Source organism: Borostomias antarcticus, assembly GCF_949987555.1.
Source record: "Borostomias antarcticus genome assembly, chromosome: 4".
Taxonomy (NCBI): domain Eukaryota; kingdom Metazoa; phylum Chordata; class Actinopteri; order Stomiiformes; family Stomiidae; genus Borostomias; species Borostomias antarcticus.
In genome coordinates this window covers 12856626-12879269 of record NC_140237.1, presented here as the reverse complement: position 1 = coordinate 12879269, position 22644 = coordinate 12856626, and the positions used below count along the sequence as shown (strand labels likewise).

General features: G+C 47.9%; 1 protein-coding gene across 1 annotated transcript in view; it reads left to right on the top strand.

Annotated features, from left to right (window-relative positions):
• glceb (glucuronic acid epimerase b) overlaps positions 1–21954 on the top strand; it is a 63154-nt gene extending 41200 nt beyond the window's left edge. The window contains exons 4-6 of the mRNA XM_084436939.1: positions 9093–9326; positions 16612–16904; positions 17132–21954. Coding sequence (XP_084293065.1) covers positions 9093–9326; positions 16612–16904; positions 17132–17863 — 1259 coding nt within the window. The 3' untranslated portion in view covers positions 17864–21954. The remainder of the gene's footprint in view (positions 1–9092; positions 9327–16611; positions 16905–17131) is intronic.
• Positions 21955–22644: the final 690 nt, after the last annotated feature.

The window sequence follows — 22644 nt, the reverse complement described above, 5'->3', positions numbered from 1 at the left end:
TCCCTCCCCCTCTCTCTCATCTCATTTAATCCTTATTATTCTCTCTCTGACTCCCGCTCTCTCTCCCCCCGAGCCTTACTTAACTCTCCCCCGCCCTCCTGTCTCATGCTTCCCCTCGTGAGCTCTGGCAGACTCTGACCTTGTCAATACAAGGCTTTTATTACGGAGAAGCAGCATGTAATGTAACATCATTTTAGGACTACACATGGTTTCTAAAGTGATTGCATGTCACCCTCCAGGCTGTCCTTTCAATGTCCTATGGATGTACTCAGAGGTATAGAGCCCAGCTCCACCCATGCACTTAACAAGACGATTCTAATGGGCACAGATCTTCATCCAGGTAGAGGAACTAATTAGTCAAATGAGCTGGTTTAGTGCATGAGGGGAGCAAATACATGGTTGGTATTTTTTACTTTGTGAAGCGTTGGATGTACAGTACCAAGCTACAATGAAGTTCAGAATCAACCAGATACTCAATGGAATCGGAGTTAATCTCGGACAGGACTGAATATAATTTGTGGGACTATTTCATTCGTAAACCCGTGCTTTTTCTGTATTTTAACCCCCTCCAAACACACACACACATTTCACTTGAACCAAACATCAGAGTGGTTTTCATAGAGAAATACATAATTCATCTGGGTGAAAAAAGAGCAGCAGGTTTGTGCTCTTTAATCCGTCTGCGCCACTGTGATTCGAGGTTTGATTAACAAGAGAGAACAGATTTACAAAGGCTCACAAGACCTGCATCACCACTACTACAACCCAAATGCAATTAGGCTTGGTTTATTGCAAACAATAATACTTGATTCGGTTGTAAGCCAATTAAACGGCACAGCGAGTTTAGCTTACAGGGCTTGTTAATGTTTCGATGCGCAACGAGTTAGCATTCGAGAACAAGTCCTCACTTGACAAGTATTTTTTCGCAGGTTTTCCATAATTAGAGTCCCAGCCATTAATGAAGGCGATTACTTATCGACGGCTGCATTTCAAAATGATGACCTCAGGGAGTTGGTATCTCATTTGAAAAGCTCTCCTGACAAAACCGCCTTGTCATTAATACTCTCCCTCGCTTGGTAAGGTGTCCTCATACGCTTGATGGAAATGGTCTAATAAATATTTATTATCCTTCAACATCCCCCTAGTCGAGATGTGGGCTCTTATCTGCTTTAGAATGTTTCGTTCAGTCTGTGGAATTACTTGATTTGTGCGGGCATACTTTTGAGCCAAGTTAGCGTGAAGGCGGCCGTAATGGTCTGCTCCATCTTCCACTGCCTGACCCTCACTGCCATAATGGTCTGCTCCATCTTCCACTGCCTGACCCTCACTGCCATAATGGTCTGCTCCATCTTACACTGCCTGACCCTCACTGCCATAATGGTCTGCTCCATCTTACACTGCCTGACCCTCACTGCCATACCTGCATCAACGAGGTAGTTCCAGCATTTAGGACGGGAGGTGTAAAATGAGTCAAGTTCAACTAGGCTAGCTTTTCTTGTTATTTAATTCAATGAGTAGGTATTTATCAGCCTGACGGCCACCAGATGGTTTGTTTCAAAGGCATTTCAAAACTACCCGGCCGGTGCTTGGGTAAACCCTGTCTATCACGGGTAAATCAAATTCTTACTGAAACCAGTTGGGAGAAGAGCAAAAACATATTTTCCGCAGAGAAAAGCCTTCAGTGTCGTTCTTTGCTTTTCTTTCAATTAAGAAATCCAGTTATTAAAAGGTGGTGGGGTTGCTATTTATGTAAAATCTTGCCCGTCTGACTCTGTCATGAATGCCATTACTATTCCGAAAAGTGTTTCGAACTGCTGTTGAAGGTTGAATTGGGGCCTAGTAGTGTTGTCACGATACCAATATTTGACCTGCGATACTATACCAGCCAAAGTATCACGATACCAAGTAGTATCACGATACCGCAGCATTTAAATTTCTTTTATTTTTATGAACGTGCAATGTACAGTACATTACAGTACAGTGTAATCACTTTATATGAGTGGTGCATGAATAACATGCATTTAACGCATTACATTGTAACTCTACAGGTAAGTAAAAATATATTATGCATATTATTAATTATTAATATTAAATATTTAAAATGCATATCTAACAACAACAGAATCAGCCATGTATACACAAGTGTAGTATCACCAACCACCAGTAAAGGTCAGCGAAGAGCCACTGGGTTTTGGTTGAGGGCAGTGACATCAACATGCTTTATCTAGCTTTCACTTTTGTTTAAGTCAAAACCTGACTAAATGTCAAGAGGTGGATATAATTGGATTATCATTGGATTCGTCTCAGCCTGCATAATCTAGCTCACATTATTTTAAGGAGTTTGGAGTTGGAATGAGAGGAGGACAAATTTCATTCAACAGCTGTGCATGACGACATGACAGCAGGTAGGCTAACGTTACTTCATTAGCTAGCCAGCTGGCTAGCATTGGCTGGCTAGCTAGCAACAGCAACACACGCTTTAGCCAAGAGGTTTATTCATTAATTTTTGTAATATTAGCTAATGGCAAGAACACTGCTAGTTATAACAAATGAAGTCATACTAACCTCATTAGCTCGTCTGTATTCCAGTGCAAGGTCTGGATGACGAGATTGTAGATGCTTTATTAAGTTTGATGTGTTGCCTCCTTTTTCCTGTACGGCATTGCTGCATCACCTGCACAACGGACGGCCATCTATCGCTTTTCCTTGTTTATATGGTTTAAAACCAAAAAAGTTCCATAATTTTACATTTGATGGTACGGACTCGGAGCTAGGCAACGCTTCTGACATTACGATAGCCTACTGAGAACAAGACTGGCTTGTGCCCAGGCATACAGATAACGTCAATATTGTGACTGCGGAGTTGCATGTGTGCGCGAGCCAACACATTGGGAGCTGCGCAACGGTGTCGCGAGCCAGTGACTGGGGAGATGTGTGCGCGAGCCAACAAATTGGGAGCTGCACAACGGTGTCGCGAGCCAGTCTTCTCATTACCAGAAACCAGTGAATTTGGGAACAGAGGTAACATTGTCCCCCTGCCGTGTTCAACGGTAGTACTGTATTCCACGGTAGTACCGTTGTATAGAGCTTATAGTATAGTTGGCACCGTGACGTTTTGGCACGGCGGTAGACCGTTGGTACCGGTATATCGTGCAACACTAGGGCCTAGTAGCTCATTGTTAGTGATTGGTGTCTACAGGCCTCCCAAGGCTGAGGTCAGTGCTATTGACAGAATCACTCATATACTTTCCTTGTATTCAAATTCTGAGATGATTGTGTTGGGTGATTTTAATCTGGACTGGCGGAGTGTTGCTTCTGGTTACCTGAAGGAAGTGAGTGGTCATCTGGGCCTTTCTCAGTTGGTCACTGAGACTACTAGGCCAAATCCTAAAAATGATGCTAAATCTACTCTTATTGATTTAATCTTTTCTAACAGATGTGACAGAATTTCTGCTTGTGGTGTTTTTGAATTGGATCTAAGTGACCATTAAGTACGGCTTGTGTTAGAACTACAAAATTGGTGAAAACACGGCCATGTATTGTTTTGAGAAAAAATCGTAAAATCCTTCAATGCTCAAGCCTTTTTGGATGACAGTATTGACTGTAATAGTTTATGCTTAGTTGAGTCTGATGTGCAAGTCGTCCGGGACTCTTTTGTAAAACCATTCAATCACTTTGTAGATAAACAGACTATGATTAAAGATAGAACTGCACCATGGTTTTCTAGTGATATGTCTACCTTGTTTAATGAGAGGAGTTGTGCCTGGTCCTGCGCCAGATGCACAGGGGATACCCAAGACTGGCTTTCTTTTAGACAACTCACAAATAAATGCACAACAGCTGTGAGGAAAGCTTTTGGATTTAGTATCTAACTCCTATTCAAACCCTGCAACGTTCTGGGGTGCTGTGAACTTAACTAACCAACAAAACATTGATGTTTTGCTATGCTTTCCAGGTTGAAGGACGCGTTTCCTCTGTGTTACCCAATCAGCAGGTGTAGGGCTGCACAATTAATCGTGAATTAATCGAAATCGCGATTATGACCTCCACGATTAACTAATCGCAAAAGGCCGCAATTAATGTGATTAATAATTTTGCTTTGAATTGAGTGTGCTAGGACTACACGGACGAATCACAGACGCTTATGCTGTCTGACCAATCACATGCGTTCCCGCTGAGTGAGCTGTGCGTAGCAATTTCACTGAGAAGACAGATAGCAATAGGTCAAGACAAGCGTCACAAGAGTACCTGCAGCTGTGAGTAGTGGAAAAATGAGGTCAGTGAGTTAGTAGCAAGAAAGGGATCAACGTCCGTGATTTGGGAGCATTTTGGTTATTATATATTAATATTGTATATTAAATATTAATTGCAATTATTAATCGCAATTAGCATTTTGAAGCAAATAATCGCAATTACTGTATTATCTTTTGTCATAATCGTGCAGCCCTAAGCAGGTGTTGGAGTTTCTCAGAGTAGTGTTAGGGTTAGTGGTTAGTAGTGTTAGTAGTGTAGGGTTAGTTGTGTTTAGCCTCCTTCACTGCCGTGCTAAACCTGTACTTGGCCTCTTTGAACCGGTCCTTATCCACACTCCTGTGTACTTTGTATGAAAGATGCTGAACAAATAAAGTTTATTTCCCCCCTGTTTTTCAATGCTTCAGATTTACATTTTCTGTCTTCTATCTTTGGAAGTTGTTCAAGGAAAAGTCAGTCTTTTGCAGATGGTTCTGTCTTTGTTTGCATGTTGCGTGGCTGGAGGGTACTGCGCTATTACAGTGTGACCTGCCGGGTGGTAAACATGGCTGCCTCTGCCCTGCACTGCTCTGCACCACAGGTGTGGATGGATACACATTATAGGGGCAGAAAATGGGTCAGCCAGGAAGTGAGACGAATCCATTTGTATTTCACTGTGGAGCTGTAGGGAGCCTAGTTAATCTCACACTCCCATTTCTTACAGTACACACACACACACACACACACACACACACACACACACACACACACACACACACACACACACACACACACACACTCTCTCTCTCTCTCTTTCTCTCTATGCCACATATCCCCATGGTCCATCAATCAAGCCGAAGGCCGCTAGCTTTTTAGCACTCTGCACACACACCTCTCTCCACAACTTTGCATCTTTTTAAGGGTGAAAATAGTGCTCCATTAATTAGGCCGTCACAGTCAGAGACACAACATCTCTCCGTTTTGGGGAGTGTTTCTCCCTGATGTGCCCGGGTATCCATGGAAAAGTTATTTGGCTTGGCCCTCCAAGCATATGCATTAAACATGGGGGAGCCTTTCATCTGCCCGGCCCCTGCCTTAGCCTGGCTTCAAATACCCAAACTGAAGCCTCAACCAGCCGGCCCCCCAACAAATCATGGCCTTTGGTCAAAGTAGGGGTGTCAAGGGGGGGCGCTTTTACTTTCAGGATTGAAAAGAGTCTGTGAAAGATAGCACAGAAGTCCTTGACTTTTCTACAGCTTTTGTTTCTTTATCAGAAGGAAGGGAACATTCTTTTAGTAGCATCGGGGAGCATATGAGGAAAAGGGATGGTGTAGCATCGGGGAGTGCATGTGAGGAAAAGGGATGGTGTAGCATCGGGGAGTGCATGTGAGGAAAAGGGATGGTGTAGCATCGGGGAGTGCATGTGAGGAAAAGGGATGGTGTAGCATCGGGGAGTGCATGTGAGGAAAAGGGATGGTGTAGCATCGGGGAGCATATGAGGAAAAGGGATGGTGTAGCATCGGGGAGTGCATGTGAGGAAAAGGGATGGTGTAGCATCGGGGAGTGCATGTGAGGAAAAGGGATGGTGTAGCATCGGGGAGTGCATGTGAGGAAAAGGGATGGTGTAGCATCGGGGAGTGCATGTGAGGAAAAGGGTGGTGTTGGAGCTGAATTGAATGAGCCTCTCAGATTATTGCTGGGTTCTTATTAGTAGAAAGAGCTGCGCTAATCTTCTCTGCTCTGGACAACTTTCTCTCATCTTCCCTTCCGTGGGAATCTTTATCTTTTTTCCTCTTATCAGCTGTACACAGCATGCACACTTACACACACACACCCTCTATACACACACACCCTCTACATACACACACCCTCTACTCACACACCCTCTATACACACACACACACACCCTCTACACACACCCTCTGCACACACACACCCTCTACATACACACACCCTCTACACACACACCCTCTATACACACACACCCTCTATACACACACACCCTCTACACACACACACACCCTCTACACACACACCCTCTATACACACACACACACACACACACACACCCTCTACACACACCCTCTACACACACACACCCTCTACACACACACACACACACCCTCTATACACACACACACCCTCTACACACACACACCCTCTACACACCCTCTACACACACACACACCCTCTACACTCCCATACACACTTACACACACCCTCTACACACACACACACACTCACACACACACACACTTACACACACACACCCTCTACACACACACTCTCTACACTCCCATACACACACGCGCACACACACACACACACACACACTCTACACCCCCCCCCCCCCCCCCCCCCCACACACACACCCTCTACACTCCCATACACACACACACACACACACACACACACCCTCTACACTCCCATCCATCCACACACACACACACCCTCTACACTCCCATACACACACACACACACACACACACACACACCCTCTACACTCCCATCCATCCACATAAACCCCATCTCTCCCCCTCCACCACTTGTGTACGCATGCACACACGCACAGACACGCACAGACACGCACGCACACACACACACACACACGGACACGGACACACACACAACCTGGCTTGATAAGACTCTTCCTCCAGTGGAGAGGTGTGTGTATGTGTGAGGAGAGGGAAGATAAGGACCAACTCTGAATAGAATCTAGGCCAGACTGTCGCCAAAAGACTTAATTTAACTCATGGAGTGGGGAGAGAGCACAGCAGCGATCCCCCTGCCTGCACTGGGCTCCCGGAGCCTCCCGGCCCCAGAGTAAACCCCCCCCCCCCCTGCCTCCCGGCCCCAGAGTAAACCCCCCCCCTGCTCCCCCTGCCTCCCGGCCCCAGAGTAAACCCCCCCAGCCCCCTTCTCTCTCCCCACACCGTCTCACTTCATCTAACAGTGATCAAGAGGGGGTTTTGTTGGAAAGTGGGATAGCGCTGTTGACGCAAGACCCACTTCTGTAGGTTGAAGACCCACTTCTGTAGACTTTAGTTGTGGAGGCTGGAGACTTCAGCTCAGTAGGCTGGAAAACAAACAAGTGTTGGCTCAACTGATTTGTTGGCTTAAGGACTTTGTAGACTTTGTACACCGATTTGTAAGCTAAAGCTCAGTTTGGTACCTTTTCATTGTTGAAGACTGTTCTGTTGGTTAAAACAAGACAGAGGCTGTCCCCCTTTTGAGGGTCTGTCAGCACAAAAAGGGGATCTCTTGTTTTATGACCTAATTCCACACAGGCAGTTAACTATATCCTGATGAGGGGGAAATGGAAAGTTTTTCTCTGAACGTTGTGGAGGACAACACAGCCAGTTCTCTATCTGCACTGATCTCAGACTGGACAGGGTTTTGTTCTTCTGCAATCGCAAAATTCAACGCAAAATCAGCATGAAACCCTTAGCGGCTAGCCATAGCCGCGAGCCAGCTAATGGGATTGTCACAGACAGTGGGTCCTGCAGTCACTTTCAACGGCTCTTTAGGTAAACTCTATATTCATTGAGCTGAGCGCGGCGCTATTCCTGGGCCTGGATGTGGAAGGCTCGCCTCCGGTGCTGTTCAAAATAGATTAGCTTGAATTTCACTGCTCTGTCTTTCGTCTCTGCGCACCTACGGGGGCTGGTGGTTGATAATGTGTTGCTGCACTTTGTCTCTCGCCCATCTCACCCACTTTCTGTTTCTAGCTCTGTCTTTGAGTCTCTTTGTGCTTTCTCTCTCTCTCTCTCTCTCTCTTTTTCTCTCCCTCTCTCTCTCTCTCTCTCTCTCTCTTCCTGTGTCTCTGTCTTTCCACTCACTTTTATCTGCTCTTCGCCCTCTTTTTACCCCTCCCATCCCTCCTCCCTGTTCTTACCCCTCTCATCCCTCCTCCCTGTTCTTACCCCTCTCATCCCTCCACCCTGTTCTTACCCCTCTCATCCCTCCTCCCTGTTATTACCCCTCTCATCCCTCCTCCCTGTTCTTACCCCTCTCATCCCTCCTCCCTGTTCTTACCCCTCTCATCCCTCCACCCTGTTCTTACCCCTCTCATCCCTCCACCCTGTTCTTACCCCTCTCATCCCTCCTCCCTGTTATTACCCCTCTCATCCCTCCTCCCTGTTCTTACCCCTCTCATCCCTCCTCCCTGTTATTATTTGTCCTCCCGGCGGTCTCTCTGTCTCGTCTCTCAGTCTCTGATCTGCTGCGCTCGCCAGCACTCATGTAGAATAGAGACTCAAAGCTTTATCAACATGAAAGCTTTATCAACACGATCGTGAAGCTTTATCAACATGGTCGTGGGAGGCAACAGCTGCAAAAGTGACACCATCACTATTATTAAACGTAACAACATGTAAAAAAAAATACAGTACAAGGATACGAGAACACACATAGACAAATAAATATAACGGAACAGCACCCAAAACTGACCTGCATTTAAGCCTCGAAGATAATCAGGTTTGATACTGACCTGCATTTACAGTAAGCCTCAGCAATAATCAGATTTGAATGCCAACAAATGACCAAAGGCAATACAAATAGGCATTAGATTAGCATCTCAAATAGCAAGGGCTGAAAAAACAGAAGGGCTTTCTCCCGACGTTCCACGTGGCTGGCGCACCTGCATCATCAAATGCAGCAACTTTAAAAGAATGTTGACTGCCGCAATGCGATGCTTGTAGATATGAGTGTGAAAATATTGCTCTACCTCTTTGTGTTTCTGGCTAATTAACATTTTATCAGAGCTTTTGGAGATTGTAAGATCAAGTGGCCTCTCCAATTCTCACTGCCTCCTTCTCTTTTCTCTCTCTCCCTCTCTCTCTCCCTCCCTCCCCCTCTCCCAGGCGTGCCCCTGTCCACCCAGTGGGGTCCGCAGGGCTACTTCTACGCCATCCAGATCGCCCAGTACGGCCTCAGCCACTACAGCAAGAACCTGACGGAGCGGCCGCCCCATGTGGGCGTGTACGACACGGCAGAGGACCCCGGGTACCCCCCCTGGACCGTCCCCAAGGGCTGCAGCCTGACGCGCGGCCACGACAACACCCGCGCCACCGCCGTGCGCCTCTTCAGCGCGCCAGGTGGGCTGGGGTTCTGCTTCTGTTATACTGTACTCATTAACGAGATGTTAGACAGTACGTTGTGTTGTTGTTGTTGTCCCATACTGTATTGATCCCCCGGAAGGGCAAGAAGGTGCTCTGCTCTTCTATCTCAACCATGGGGTCAGCACAGGGTCAGCACAGGGTCAGCACAGGGTCAGCCAGCAGGACCGGCGCCCCTGGATCTCATGAGCTAGCGTTGGGGTTGAGCACCTTGCTCAAGGGCGCAACGGTAGGCAGCCCTCCAAGTACCAGTTAAGGTCCCACTTTGTCAAGTGGCCCGACCCGCTCTCATGCTACCAAGTGGCAGCAGGTGTAAGGAAAAGGGATAGTTTTACATATTGTAATCCGTTATTCTTTAATCTCATGTAGACTCACTGAGTTTATTTTATAGATCCGTACGTATTTGGATTTTCACAGTAAAGCTCAGTTTGATTTCATGGCAAACTAGTCCTTTAAAGCAGCAGCATTTCTCTGTCTCTCACTGCCAGGATTCTCTCTCTTGCTCTCTCTCTCTCTCTCTCTCTCTCTCTCTCTCTCTCTCTCTCTCTCTCTGTCTGTCTGTCTCTCTCTCCCTCTCCCTCTCTCTCTCTCTCTCTCTCTCTCTCTCTCTGTCTCTCTCTGTCTCTCTCTCTCTCTCTCTCTCTCTCTCTCTCTGCCAGGATTCTCTCCTCTCTCTCTCTCTCTCTCTCTCTCTCTCTCTCTCTCACTTCCAGGATTCTCTCTCTCACTGCCAGGATTCTCTCTCTCTCTCTCTCTCTCTCTCTCTCTCTCTCTCACTGCCAAGATACTCTCTCTCTCTCTCTCTCTCTCTCTCTCTCTCTCTCACTGCCAGGATTCTCTCTCTCTCTCTGCCAGGATACTCTCTCTCTCTGTCCCATGTTCATATCTCTCTGTTCTCCCTCTCTACTGTAACACCTCATCTTTAAGAAATGCATCTCTGCCTTTTCCCCTCTTCTTTCCTTTCAGTCCGTTCCTCTGTTTCTCTTCACACCTCTTTTCATCCAGTGTTGCTTCATCTCAGTTGAATTCCACTCCTCCACTATTTTCCCTCCTTCTTGTCCTCAGTCATTTTGACTGTACTCTGCCGCCTCTTCTGTAGGCCTGGTTACACAACGTCTAGACGCATCAGAACTCAAATGACCTACAAAGTTACACAACGTTTGATCAGCGTTGCCAGAAGTTATCAAGGTCACATGGAAACACGTATCAACACCATTCGCAGCACTGAGCATGCGCCTGCCTGTTATAAACACTGAGCATGCGCGTGCCTGTTATAAACACTGAGCATGCACGTGCCTGTTATAAACACTGAGCATGCGCGTGCATGTTATAAACACTGAGCATGCACGTGCCTGTTATAAACACTGAGCATGCGCCTGCCTGTTATAAACACTGAGCATGCGCCTGCCTGTTATAAACACTGAGCATGCGCCTGCCTGTTATAAACACTGAGCATGCGCCTGCCTGTTATAAACACTGAGCATGCACGTGCCTGTTATAAACACTGAGCATGCGCCTGCCTGTTATAAACACTGAGCATGCGCCTGCCTGTTATAAACACTGAGCATGCGCCTGCCTGTTATAAACACTGAGCATGCGCGTGCATGTTATAAACACTGAGCATGCGCCTGCCTGTTATAAACACTGAGCATGCGCGTGCATGTTATAAACACTGAGCATGCGCGTGCATGTTATAAACACAGCATGCGCGTGCATGTTATAAACACTGAGCATGCGCCTGCCTGTTATAAACACAGCATGCGCGTGCATGTTATAAACACAGCATGCGCGTGCCTGTTATAAACACTGAGCATGCGCGTGCCTGTTATAAACACTGAGCATGCGCCTGCCTGTTATAAACACTGAGCATGCGCCTGCCTGTTATAAACACTGAGCATGCGCGTGCCTGTTATAAACACTGAGCATGCACGTGCCTGTTATAAACACAGCATGCGCGTGCCTGTTATAAACACTGAGCATGCGCGTGCCTGTTATAAACACTGAGCATGCGCGTGCATGTTATAAACACTGAGCATGCGCCTGCCTGTTATAAACACTGAGCATGCGCGTGCATGTTATAAACACTGAGCATGCGCCTGCCTGTTATAAACACTGAGCATGCACGTGCCCGATGTAAACAGACCCTGACGGTTATCTAGGAAAATAATTTGTTCCTAAATAAAGTTTTTGAATCAAGGAAATCTTGGTCAGTCTGTTCTCAGGCCTACATTTCCAAATTAGGGTGATCCTATTCCAGTTAATAATTAACTAGTACGCCTAATTCATTATACAGCATAAGTTGTATTATTATTATTATTACTATTAATATTATTATTGTTGTTGTTGTTTCTTTCGATGTTGGCGTGCTAGACCAGGCGCTTCCACTCTGGTCTACCCTGGATCATATCCCATAACAACCTCTCATTTGGTCCGTCCATCCAAAAGATTGAAATAAATGCACGTTCCTTTGTTGTCTGAATACAATCATGAGATGTTTAGAGTCCGATCACACTCCCCATTTGAGGTGGCAGTTGGAGATTGCACTTTGTCTGAATTATATGATGCTGCTGCTGTGTCTTTGGAGATTGCATTTTGACTTATGATGCATAAAATAATAACTTAGATGGAACACATTAGAATAGCAGAAAATAATCAAATCAAATACAATAGCCTAACAAAATGAAATGACGATGGCCCTACATTTTACAATGCTGCGCAACCATACATTTTTGGACTTTACACCCTTTTTTTCAGCACCCTGTTCAAAATACACTATGTATGGAAGCAAATCAGTCATCTGTCTTAACATCTGTTTTTTGTCAAACAAGCTTTATTGCTCGACTAATAGAAGGGTATTCGGCCAAGCAATCACATTGAATACTACAATCACATTCTGGGCTTTAAAGTTATGTTGTTATAATTTAACTGTACAATAGCCGAACCTGCGTCATCGTTATCAAAACGAGATCACCTTCGCTAGCTCCCATGAGAACGGAACCAGGAGAAGGAGAATGGACCCCCTGCCGTTAAACTCCTCATCCGTCCATCTCTGTCCACTTTTCCTTTCCTCACACTGCTAGTACTGTCATCTCCATTCTCCCTTCCCCTCCCCTTCCTGTTACTGGGACTTCACACTCCTCCCTCCCTCCCTCCCTCCCTCCCTCCCTTCCTCCCCCCTCCCTCCCCATCTTTCACTCTTCCATCCTCCCCTAGTGTGGTCCATAGTGTGATTACTCTCTCTCCCTCTCTCCCTCCCTCCCTCTCTCCTCCCTCCTCTCTCTCCTCCCCCCCTCTCTCCCCTCTCTCCCCCCCCCTCTCTCCTCCCTCCCTTCTCTCCTCCCCCCCTCTCTCCCCCCCCCCTCTCTCCTCCCTCCCCTCTCTCCCCCCCTCTCTCCTCCCCCCCTCTCTCCTCCCTCCCCTCTCCTCCCTCCCCTCTCCTCCCTCCCCTCTCTCCAGCCCCTCACTCCCTTCTCTCATCACCCTGCAGTCCTCCATCAATTTTTCTCTCTCCTCCTCTCTGCCTATTGTCTCCACTGTTTCTTAGTATTTTTCTCTCTCTCTCTCTCTCTCTTCGCTTGTTATCTCGTCCAGTCCTTGTCTTTCCCGTTCTCCTCATCTCAGCCCCGGTGCTGAATAGCCGCCGGACAATGGATCAATCCCTGGTCCCCACATACACACACACACACACACCACGCACACACCACACACACACCACACACACCACACACACACACACACGCGCCTACACACAAGCAAGAACCAATAGTGGTCACTGCTGTATGCCTCTGAATGTCCAATCACATTGAGGCGCCTTGTTTCTGTGTGCCGATGCCCTATTGGGTGGCTGTTAATCCAGTCCTGCAGTTTGTGCTAGCGCCAGATCGATGCCTATTAGTATTAGCTGGGCTCCTCTATGAGCAGACAGTCAAGTAATTGCTGTCACCAGCTCAGCCCTCAATAGGCACAGAGACAGCTGTGTGTGTGTGTGTGTGTGTGTGTGTGTGTGTGTGTGTGTGTGCGCGCGTGCGTGTGTACGTACTGTACAGAATACACACCAGCACCAGTCTAGCTGGGCGCCGTCTCGGCTCTGTGTCCGTGTGTCTCTCCCACTGATGAGCAGACAGAGCGGAGCCAGAGGAGACAGAGAGGAGCCAGAGCAGAGCAGAGCCAGAGGAGACAGAGCAGAGACGGAGCCAGAGCAGAGCCAGAGCAGAACAGAGCCAGAGGAGACAGAGCAGAGACAGAGGAGCCAGAGCAGAACAGAGCCAGAGGAGACAGAGCAGAGCCAGAGGAGCCAGAGCAGAACAGAGCCAGAGGAGACAGAGGAGCCAGAGCAGAGCGCAGCCAGAGGAGCCAGAGAGGAGACGGGAGGTCTCGTCTGTATTCCCCGCCCATGCTTTATTGATGGCTGAGTAATCACAGGGCCACAGTACAAATCCACTTACTCTCCCGATTGCCTTAAGTAATGGATTTATGAGTGCATTAAAGAGCCGTAGCAACGGGGCCCTGCCAGACGGGCGCTCTCTGCTGTCTTCCTTCTCTGTTCATCCCTCGCTCTCTTTCTCCTCTTGTCACTCTTTTGTCTTTTCACTCTCTCGGTCTCTCTCTGTCTCTCTCTCTCTCTCTGTCCCTCTCTCTCTCTGTCCCTCTCTCTGGGACTCGCGAAAGCCGTGACGCGCGCTGCTTTGCGGTAGCCTAGTGAACGAATCGACATTTTGAAGATCAATTATGCATTTTTTCCCCCCAAAGTCGACGACTAGTCGAAGTTTGAGTATTTATTTGACAGCCCTAGCGTGTACAGTATGTGTGTAGGATCCGGACTGGTCTGGGAGCTGTCAGAGCTTGTCCAGTTTGAATGAGCTCACAGAAGGCGCTCTAGTCGGCAGAGCGTTGATTAGGGATGTGTTGCTGAGGAAAGCTTGGAGATTTGACATCCGCCGGTGAGAGAGTGAACGCATGCTCATCCGCCGGTGAGAGAGTGAACGCATGCTCATCCGCCGGTGAGAGAGTGAACGCATGCTCATCCGCCGGTGAGAGAGTGAACGCATGCTCATCCGCCGGTGAGAGAGTGAACGCATGCTCATCCGCCGGTGAGGGAGTGAACGCATGCTCATCCGCCGGTGAGGGAGTGAACGCATGCTCATCTGCCGGTGAGGGAGTGAACGCATGCTCATCCGCCGGTGAGAGAGTGAACGCATGCTCATCCGCCGGTGAGAGAGTGAACGCATGCTCATCCGCCGGTGAGAGAGTGAACGCATGCTCATCCGCCGGTGAGGGAGTGAACGCATGCTCATCCGCCGGTGAGAGAGTGAACGCATGCTCATCCGCCGGTGAGAGAGTGAACGCATGCTCATCCGCCGGTGAGGGAGTGAACGCATGCTCATCCGCCGGTGAGAGAGTGAACGCATGCTCATCCGCCGGTGAGGGAGTGAACGCAGACTCATCCTGCGAGGGGAGGCCTGCCAGCAGAGGAGATATCAGGCCTGCCAGCAGAGGAGATATCATTCTCCCCAGGAGATATCAGGCCAATCACTCTCCCCAGGGTAGATTGTGTTTTATATCCACAGAATTTGGGCCAAGGAGTTCTGTATCTTAGATTTCCTGACTCATCCGTCTGCTCCCCTCGGTCCTCTCTCCTCCCCCCTTTTTCTCACTGTTCTGTTCTCTTCCCTTCTTCATCTCCTTCCCCCTCACTGTCCTTGCCTCCTCTCCTCCCCTCTCCCCTCTCTTCCACCCAGACTAGAACCTGTCTAATTAAGCCCAGTGTGCAGTGACCCATCTGAGAGCCTCTGCCTCAGGAGGACTGCCAGCTCTTCCTGCTACAGACAGAGACAGATAGAGACAGAGACACAGACAGAGACAGAGTCAGACAGAGACACAGACAGAGACAGAGTCAGACAGAGACACAGACAGAGACAGAGTCAGACAGAGACAGCTAGAGACAGTCAGACAGAGACAGCTAGAGACAGTCAGACAGAGACAGCTAGAGACAGTCAGACAGAGACAGCTAGAGACAGTCAGACAGAGACAGCTAGAGACAGAGTCAGACAGAGACAGCTAGAGACAGAGTCAGACAGAGACAGCTAGAGACAGAGTCAGACAGAGACAGCTAGAGACAGAGTCAGACAGAGACAGCTAGAGACAGTCAGACAGAGACAGCTAGAGACAGTCAGACAGAGACAGCTAGAGACAGTCAGACAGAGACAGCTAGAGACAGAGTCAGACAGAGACAGCTAGAGACAGTCAGACAGAGACAGCTAGAGACAGAGTCAGACAGAGACAGCTAGAGACAGTCAGACAGAGACAGCTAGAGACAGTCAGACAGAGAGATGGTGACACTGAAGAGAAGAGATGAAGAGAGATCACAACACTAGAGAGAAAGACCTGTGCTAGAGAGAGAGAGACACCAGAGAGAGAGAGAGAGAGATTGTGACACTGAAGAGCGAGAAAGAGAGACTAGAGAGAAATCACAACACTAGAGAGAAAGACCTGTGCTAGAGAGATAGACACCAGAGAGAGAGAGAGAGAGAGAGATTGTGACACTGAAGAGAGAGAGAGAGACTAGAGAGAAAGACTAGTGCTAGAGAGAGAGAGAGACACCAGAGAGAGAGAGATTGTGACACTGAAGAGGGAGAGAGAGAGAGACTAGAGAGAAAGACTAGTGCTAGAGAGAGCGATAAAGAGACCAGAGAGTGACTAGAGAAAGAGATGGTGTTGTTGCTGGTAAAGTCGTTACCAATACACCACCCCCAAACTCTTCAGCCTGCAGAAAGCATAGTGAGAATATTGTCCATTAAGACCACCCGTGACGCAGTAATGGCATTTGGCTTTATTTAAGTTAGGAAATTATATCAGTTTATCAACTCCGAAATAAGGTTTAATGTTTCAGTGGCTGTAAACTAAGGTTGGCTGACGGGAATGATTACAGTTAAGAAGTCATAATGCTATATTGGATGCTTAGGGGGAGATGTTTGGATAGTCCTCTTGCCGACTATGCTGGAATAGATAAGTTGTGACGGTCACATTAACGAATTTCATCACTTCTTTTTTTGGCAAATATTTATCCCATTGAAGATGCTGTTTTCTCCTCTAACAAAGCTGTTCATTGTTTACTTTTCAAAATGTCTAAACTCAACCCACAGCTTCTAAAGCCATACAGTGAATGTCATATTAGTGGCTTAGTGGACCTACTGTACCTCGCCAACCAATAACTCCCTTTTATTATTAAATGATGCCACCAGTATGACTTGTATTGATTCCACAGAAAGCTCTGAGGGCGTCTCGCTCCCATTGAGCAACTCCAAGGACTTCATCATCTCCTTCGACCTCAAGTTCGCTTCCAACGGCAGCGTGTCTGTGGTCTTGGAGACCACGGAGAAGGGAGCGCCCTTCGTCATCCACTACGTCACCACTACGCAGCTCATCGCCTTCAAGGACCGCGACATCACCTACGGCATCGGGCCGCGCGCCGCCTGGACCACGGTGACCCGTGACCTGCTGACCGACCTCCGGAAGGGCGTGGGCCTGTCCAACACCAAGGCCGTCAAGGCCACCAAGGTAGGTGGAGCCATCACAAGAGCACCGACGTGATTCCTGCTCCGTGTTGCACAGACACGAAAAGAACCCTACCAATGTCCTTCCAAAATTCAAAATTGTATACAAAAGAATATCCCATTTTCAGTCTTTTGTCTTTCAAAAATTGTGGAAGACTGAGACAGCAATCTCCCCTGAGACGCCTATTAACTTTTAATTTTGAGCACCGTGGTTTCTGCTGTCATTTCCAGATCATGCCCCGGCGGGTCGTGCGCCTGGTGCTCCGTGGGCGCGGCGCCATCGACAACATCACCATTTCCACCACGGCGCACACGGCCGCCTTCTTCGCCGCCAGCGACTGGCTGTTGCGCAACCAGGACGAGCGCGGTGGCTGGCCGATCATGGTCACCCGCAAGCTGGGCGAGGGCTTCCGCCCGCTGGAGCCCGGCTGGTACTCGGCCATGGCGCAGGGCCAGGCCATGTCCACGCTGGTTCGAGCGTACCTGCTGACCAAGGACCAGGCGTACCTCAAGGCCGCCCTCAAGGCCGTAGGACCCTACCAGGTTTCCTCGGAGCAGCACGGCGTCAAAGCCGTGTTCATGAACAGATATGACTGGTACGAAGAGTACCCCACCACACCCAGCTCCTTCGTCCTCAACGGCTTCATCTACTCGCTCCTGGGCCTCTACGACGTGGCGGAGACGGCGGGCGAGAAGCTGGGCCGGGAGGCGGGCCAGCTGTTCAGCCGTGGCATTGAGTCGTTGAAGGCCATGCTGCCGCTGTACGACACCGGCTCAGGGAGCATCTACGACCTGCGCCACTTCATGCTGGGCACGGCGCCCAACCTGGCGCGCTGGGACTACCACACCACGCACATCAACCAGCTGCAGCTGCTGGCGTCCGTGGACAACGCGCCCATCTTCAGGGACGTGGTCAAACGCTGGAAGAGCTATCTGAAAGGGGGTCGCGCCAAGCACAACTAAGAGACCCCCCGCCTGTGTGTGTGAGAGTCGAGGGGCAGTTGAGGGGGTGTGTGTGTAAGACTTATCTATGTGGATATACAGTAGGTGTGTATGTGGTTTTGGGTGTTAGTGTGTGTGTGTGTCCTTATATAATTGGGTTAGAGTGGTCAAAGGGTGTGTTCAGTCAATTGCAGTCTCCAATTCTAAGAGTTTGCTGAGCTCTGTTGGGGGGGGGGGTTGCAACAGTAATTGCAGCTCTAGTCTTTTCTGAATCAGCGGTTGCAATTTTAACCGTAGCTTCAGGGAGTGTATTTGTGTGTGTGGAAAGAAAATGTGTGTTTTTGGCTCCAAACAATGTTACAGGATGCTAAGAAAGAAGAAGAATGTCTTGAGAGGGTTTTATCAAATCGCCTTGTTCCAACAAAGTCCTGTGATCGGTGATGTGAGAAACAGCGCTACACAGCCCCAACTAGCTCGCTCTTGAGTTAGCTCTGTTTACTAACACAGCTTCACACGCTGTTGCAGCAGCAGTACTTGTATGTTTTCATTCTGCGGGCTGTGTTCAGGAACAGAGCTAACTTGGAGCTAGCTGGCTGGGTCTGTGTTCAGGAACAGAGCTAACTTGGAGCTAGCTGGCTGGGTCTGTGTTCAGGAACAGAGCTAACTTGAAGCTAGCTGATCGGCGCAGCACAGCGCAGTTCCACACTGAGAAGTCTCTCCTCCAATTTGTATTTTTTTACAAAGTCATCCCTGTGCTTACAAGAGACCATACTGTAAATAATAGATAGAGTATGATATAAATTATTTGGGGGAGAGACTTGAATAAAAATGAATCAAATGCTTATAAACATTTATAACTTATACATGTATACAGTACATTTTCAATTTGACTTCCCTATTATTTTTCCCCCTTGACACTTCCAAACGTTTAAGCTTTGTTTTCAACAGAGAAACTAGCTTTGAACGTACGCCATGGTCCGACTGTTGCCCTTACACTGCCCCAGGTCTTCCCTGAAACAAGAGATAGCATGCCGAGTGGTACCCCCCTACACTCTCCTAAACCCTGACCCAGAATCAGTTCATCACACTACTTCAACCATAAAACTCTAGCGATGGGAAAACACAAAACTGACCTAAGATCAGTGCCATCTTCTCACTATTTAATATTTGAGTACAGTAGGTCATCCCATTCAACTCTTTTTTTTCCCCCCAGAGAACTCCTCCAACCCCATTGGCCTCATAACCGCCTCACCACAATCTCCTCCCTGTGTGTAGATGAAGCCTGCAGATGCGGCTTTAATCAGTTCAGGCGCACCCCTGGGGCCTGCACTCGGGTCGGCCTGATTGCTTTGGGACCGGGCGGTGTTTCAGATGAGCGATGGAAAGGCAGTAGCAGCATCTCCTGAAACCTGCCCACAACATGGCCCCCATTATGGCTCTCCAGTGCCCAAACATCGTGGCTCATACACTGGCAAGGAGAAGAGAGGAATGAAAGGAGGTGGTATGAAGGTGCTTTATCATACAGCGTGATACACGCCTGAACGGAGCGGTGACGGAGAGGAACACATCACACACACATGCAGGGAATCGCCAATTAAATTCCTCTGTTTTCTCATCCTAAGCTGTCCTCCTTCCCAAGGCAGCCTGGAGCAGTGGTCAGCCGACTTCAGGGGCGACCGGGGAACAAGTCCAGGTGCTCATGCCCCTTTCATGGTCAGAGACAAGGCAGGAGAGCCATCTGATCTTGCATGTTTTTGTATTGGGGGGGGGGGGTCTTTGTAGAGGAAACCCTTGTGAACACGGGGAGAACACTTCCACACAGAAAGGCCTACCTCCGTACCGACAGCCCTGGGGAGAACATGACCCCAGAGGCGTCAGCGTAGTAAAGTTCTTCCTCTGTCACTTTTCAGTCATATTGTCCTCATCAGACCGATTCATTGCATTGTTCAAAATGTTGGCTTCATGTAGTCGTGTTTAGTCTAGGATTCTCACAAGGTTATGATTAATTTCCTTATCCCAGCCTCCGCAATTTGCTGTGCGTGCGTGCTGGTGCGTGCTGGCGCGTGCGTGCGTGCTGGCGCGTGCGTGTGTGCGCGCGCGCGCTTGCGTGTGTATATAGTCTACACACGTGCGTGGGTGGGGATAAGAACATAGTTCACATTCCGAACATCAACATCTTTTAGTGTTTTAACAAGAGCACTGCCGTCGGTGGAGTTTATTTTTATTTTTATTTCTTTATTTTTTATTTTTTATTTTTTTTAAACCTTGTCCTAATTCTTGGCTCACATGCACAGAGGCTCTGGCTATAGTGAGAGGGAGCCAATCACAGCCAGAGTTTGCATGTTCACTGTTTCACTGTGTGCGTGGGCTGGGCCTGTTTAATATCCGAGCTGGCCTATTGACCGCTGACTGAGAGGGGGGGCTCTGAGCTGGCCTATTGACCGCTGACAGAGGGGGGGGGGGCTGCAGATCCTCCTGTGATTCGCTGGGTTAATAGGCTGGGGAGCCACAGCACAGCCAGTGAGGAATGACTTGGCGTTCGCTGGGCTCGCTGATGAACAACGCATGGTCCAAACCGCTTCCCTGGATTCTGATTAAAGTGGGGGAAATGTTTGGATGAGGTTTGGTTGACTGAGGGTAGAGGTCAAGTTTTCATTCAGCAGTTTTCATTTCGACAAAGCAAAAAAAATAAATCATGAACCTCTAGTCTCTCTCGTCTGGCGTCACGTGGGAAATAGAAATATAGACTCAAAGGTTTTAACCTATGTGTTTGTGTTCAGGCTCTTCAGCCCAGAAAATAAACTGGAGAGTTGTAGGTGTGATAATAGATTCAGACATGGAGAGAATTGTGTTGAGTTGTGGGATACGCTCTCGTTTTGGTCCACTAGGATATCCTTGGAACTCAGTGGCAGTCCAGGTGAAGTGGGTCAAATTCATAAGCCTTTTTGCATCTGCCGGACTAACCAGGTTCCTCGGTGATCCTTGCCCTCGTTCTTTCCTCCCGTTCCAAACCTGTTGTAGAAGCGTTGGCTGCTGAGATGTTACACTTGGAAGCTGTAATATTCATAGGGGAGAAGGGATGTGTTGGTGCATTGTAATCCCATTATTTGAATTAACCCATGGAATTGGTTGATCATTTCATAGTGACATTTCTTATCATGAATACTACTATGCATATTTCATACTTGCCATTTGAGCAGGACTAAGAATTGAATGCGTTCTTTAAAGGGAAGTTGGACAGTTGACAATAGGGACTATTGTACAATTTTCTTCATACCAAAGTCTTTAATTAAAGTCAAGGTCATCAATAGTTTTTTGTTGTATTTTCTGTGTATCTTTGTTCTGATTTGCAGAAGTTTTTGTTTTGGTCAAACATGAGTCATTGGAGATGACTAGGTCATTAGTTGACTAACGGGAAAGCTTGGAGTGTGTGGGTCTGCCTTTCCTCTGTCAACCGCGACAGAGGGGTGCGTTAACTGCCTTTTGACAAATGTTAGTTTTTGAAATGAAAATGATAGAGTAGAGTTGGCAGATATGTAAACTCAGTTGTCTAAGGGGATGTGTGCAACCGTAGCACTAGCGTTTCAAAGGGAAAACAGGATCTTCCTGACGTTTCCTCCTTGGGGGTTGTATTTCCATCAGTCGTTTCCTTCTCCTCCGTTCTGAATGATGGAGTCCCTTCTCCAGGGTCGTGTTATGTTTGTGTAGAGTTAAGCACAGAAGCACAGCCTCATCAGTTGTCTATATGTTTGTTTGTTTGTTTCTGGACAATGTGCAACGCCTTCCTTTTGAAAGCTGCTATTGTTGTTCACTGTGTTACGGATGGTAACGTACAATCTGTTTTTATTCTCTCTTTCCAAATTGATTTTTTTCCCCACTATCCTGTAAATTGACGTGTGAATCTGGTCACATGTGACTTATGCAATAAAATGTTTACTGGGGTGCCGTTGCCGTGGGGACCCCAGAGAGTGGTTGGACAGACTTTGCAATCCAAGCACAATGTGCACATGCTACCATTTTTTATGCAGATGAAACGTCTTTATAAAAAGAAGAGTAAATCTTTGTGCTTTAAAAATTGCTTTTTAAAAATTGTAAAATAAAGGCATTTTTCTTAAGAAGTCAATGGCCTCTTTCTTCTACTGTACTTGGAAAAAATCAACTAACTTACTACTGTATATGAAAACAATCGAGAACATAACATTTTAGGTTAGGTTAATTAAAATTTAACAAAGTTTTAATTTATTTGGCCCAAAATGCATAACTCGCTATTGTCAGTGAAATATCCATTCTTATACCCGTAACGTACATTTTTCTCCCGAAACCCCCCAGGATTCGTTAATGCAGTGAGTTGCAGAGAGTTAGGAAACGACGGACAGCAAGGTCAGTGAGACTGTCTGACCTGCATTCTACCACCTCTCCTGACATTTACAAAGCCCAGCCATCCACACACACACACACACACACACACACACACACACACTCACACACTCACACACACAAATCATTTCCCTGTCTTTCTTCTCCTCCTTCCCTCCCACCCCCTTACATCCCCCCTCCCATTGATGGGTCCTTGACTCCCTCCTTCCCTTTAATTAGACCGAGCCCAGACTCCAGATCTGGGTCTCTATTGGCCCTCCACAGTCCCATTCCCCCAGGCTCCTCAACCCTTAGTGCTGTTCAGATCTCATTGAGAGGCTGTGATAACATTAGAGAAGTCAAGGTGCTTCTGAGCTGGGGGGCCGAGGGCTGGGAGGGGCTGGTATGGTGGTTTGGTCTGAGCTGGGGGGCAGAGGGGCTGGTAT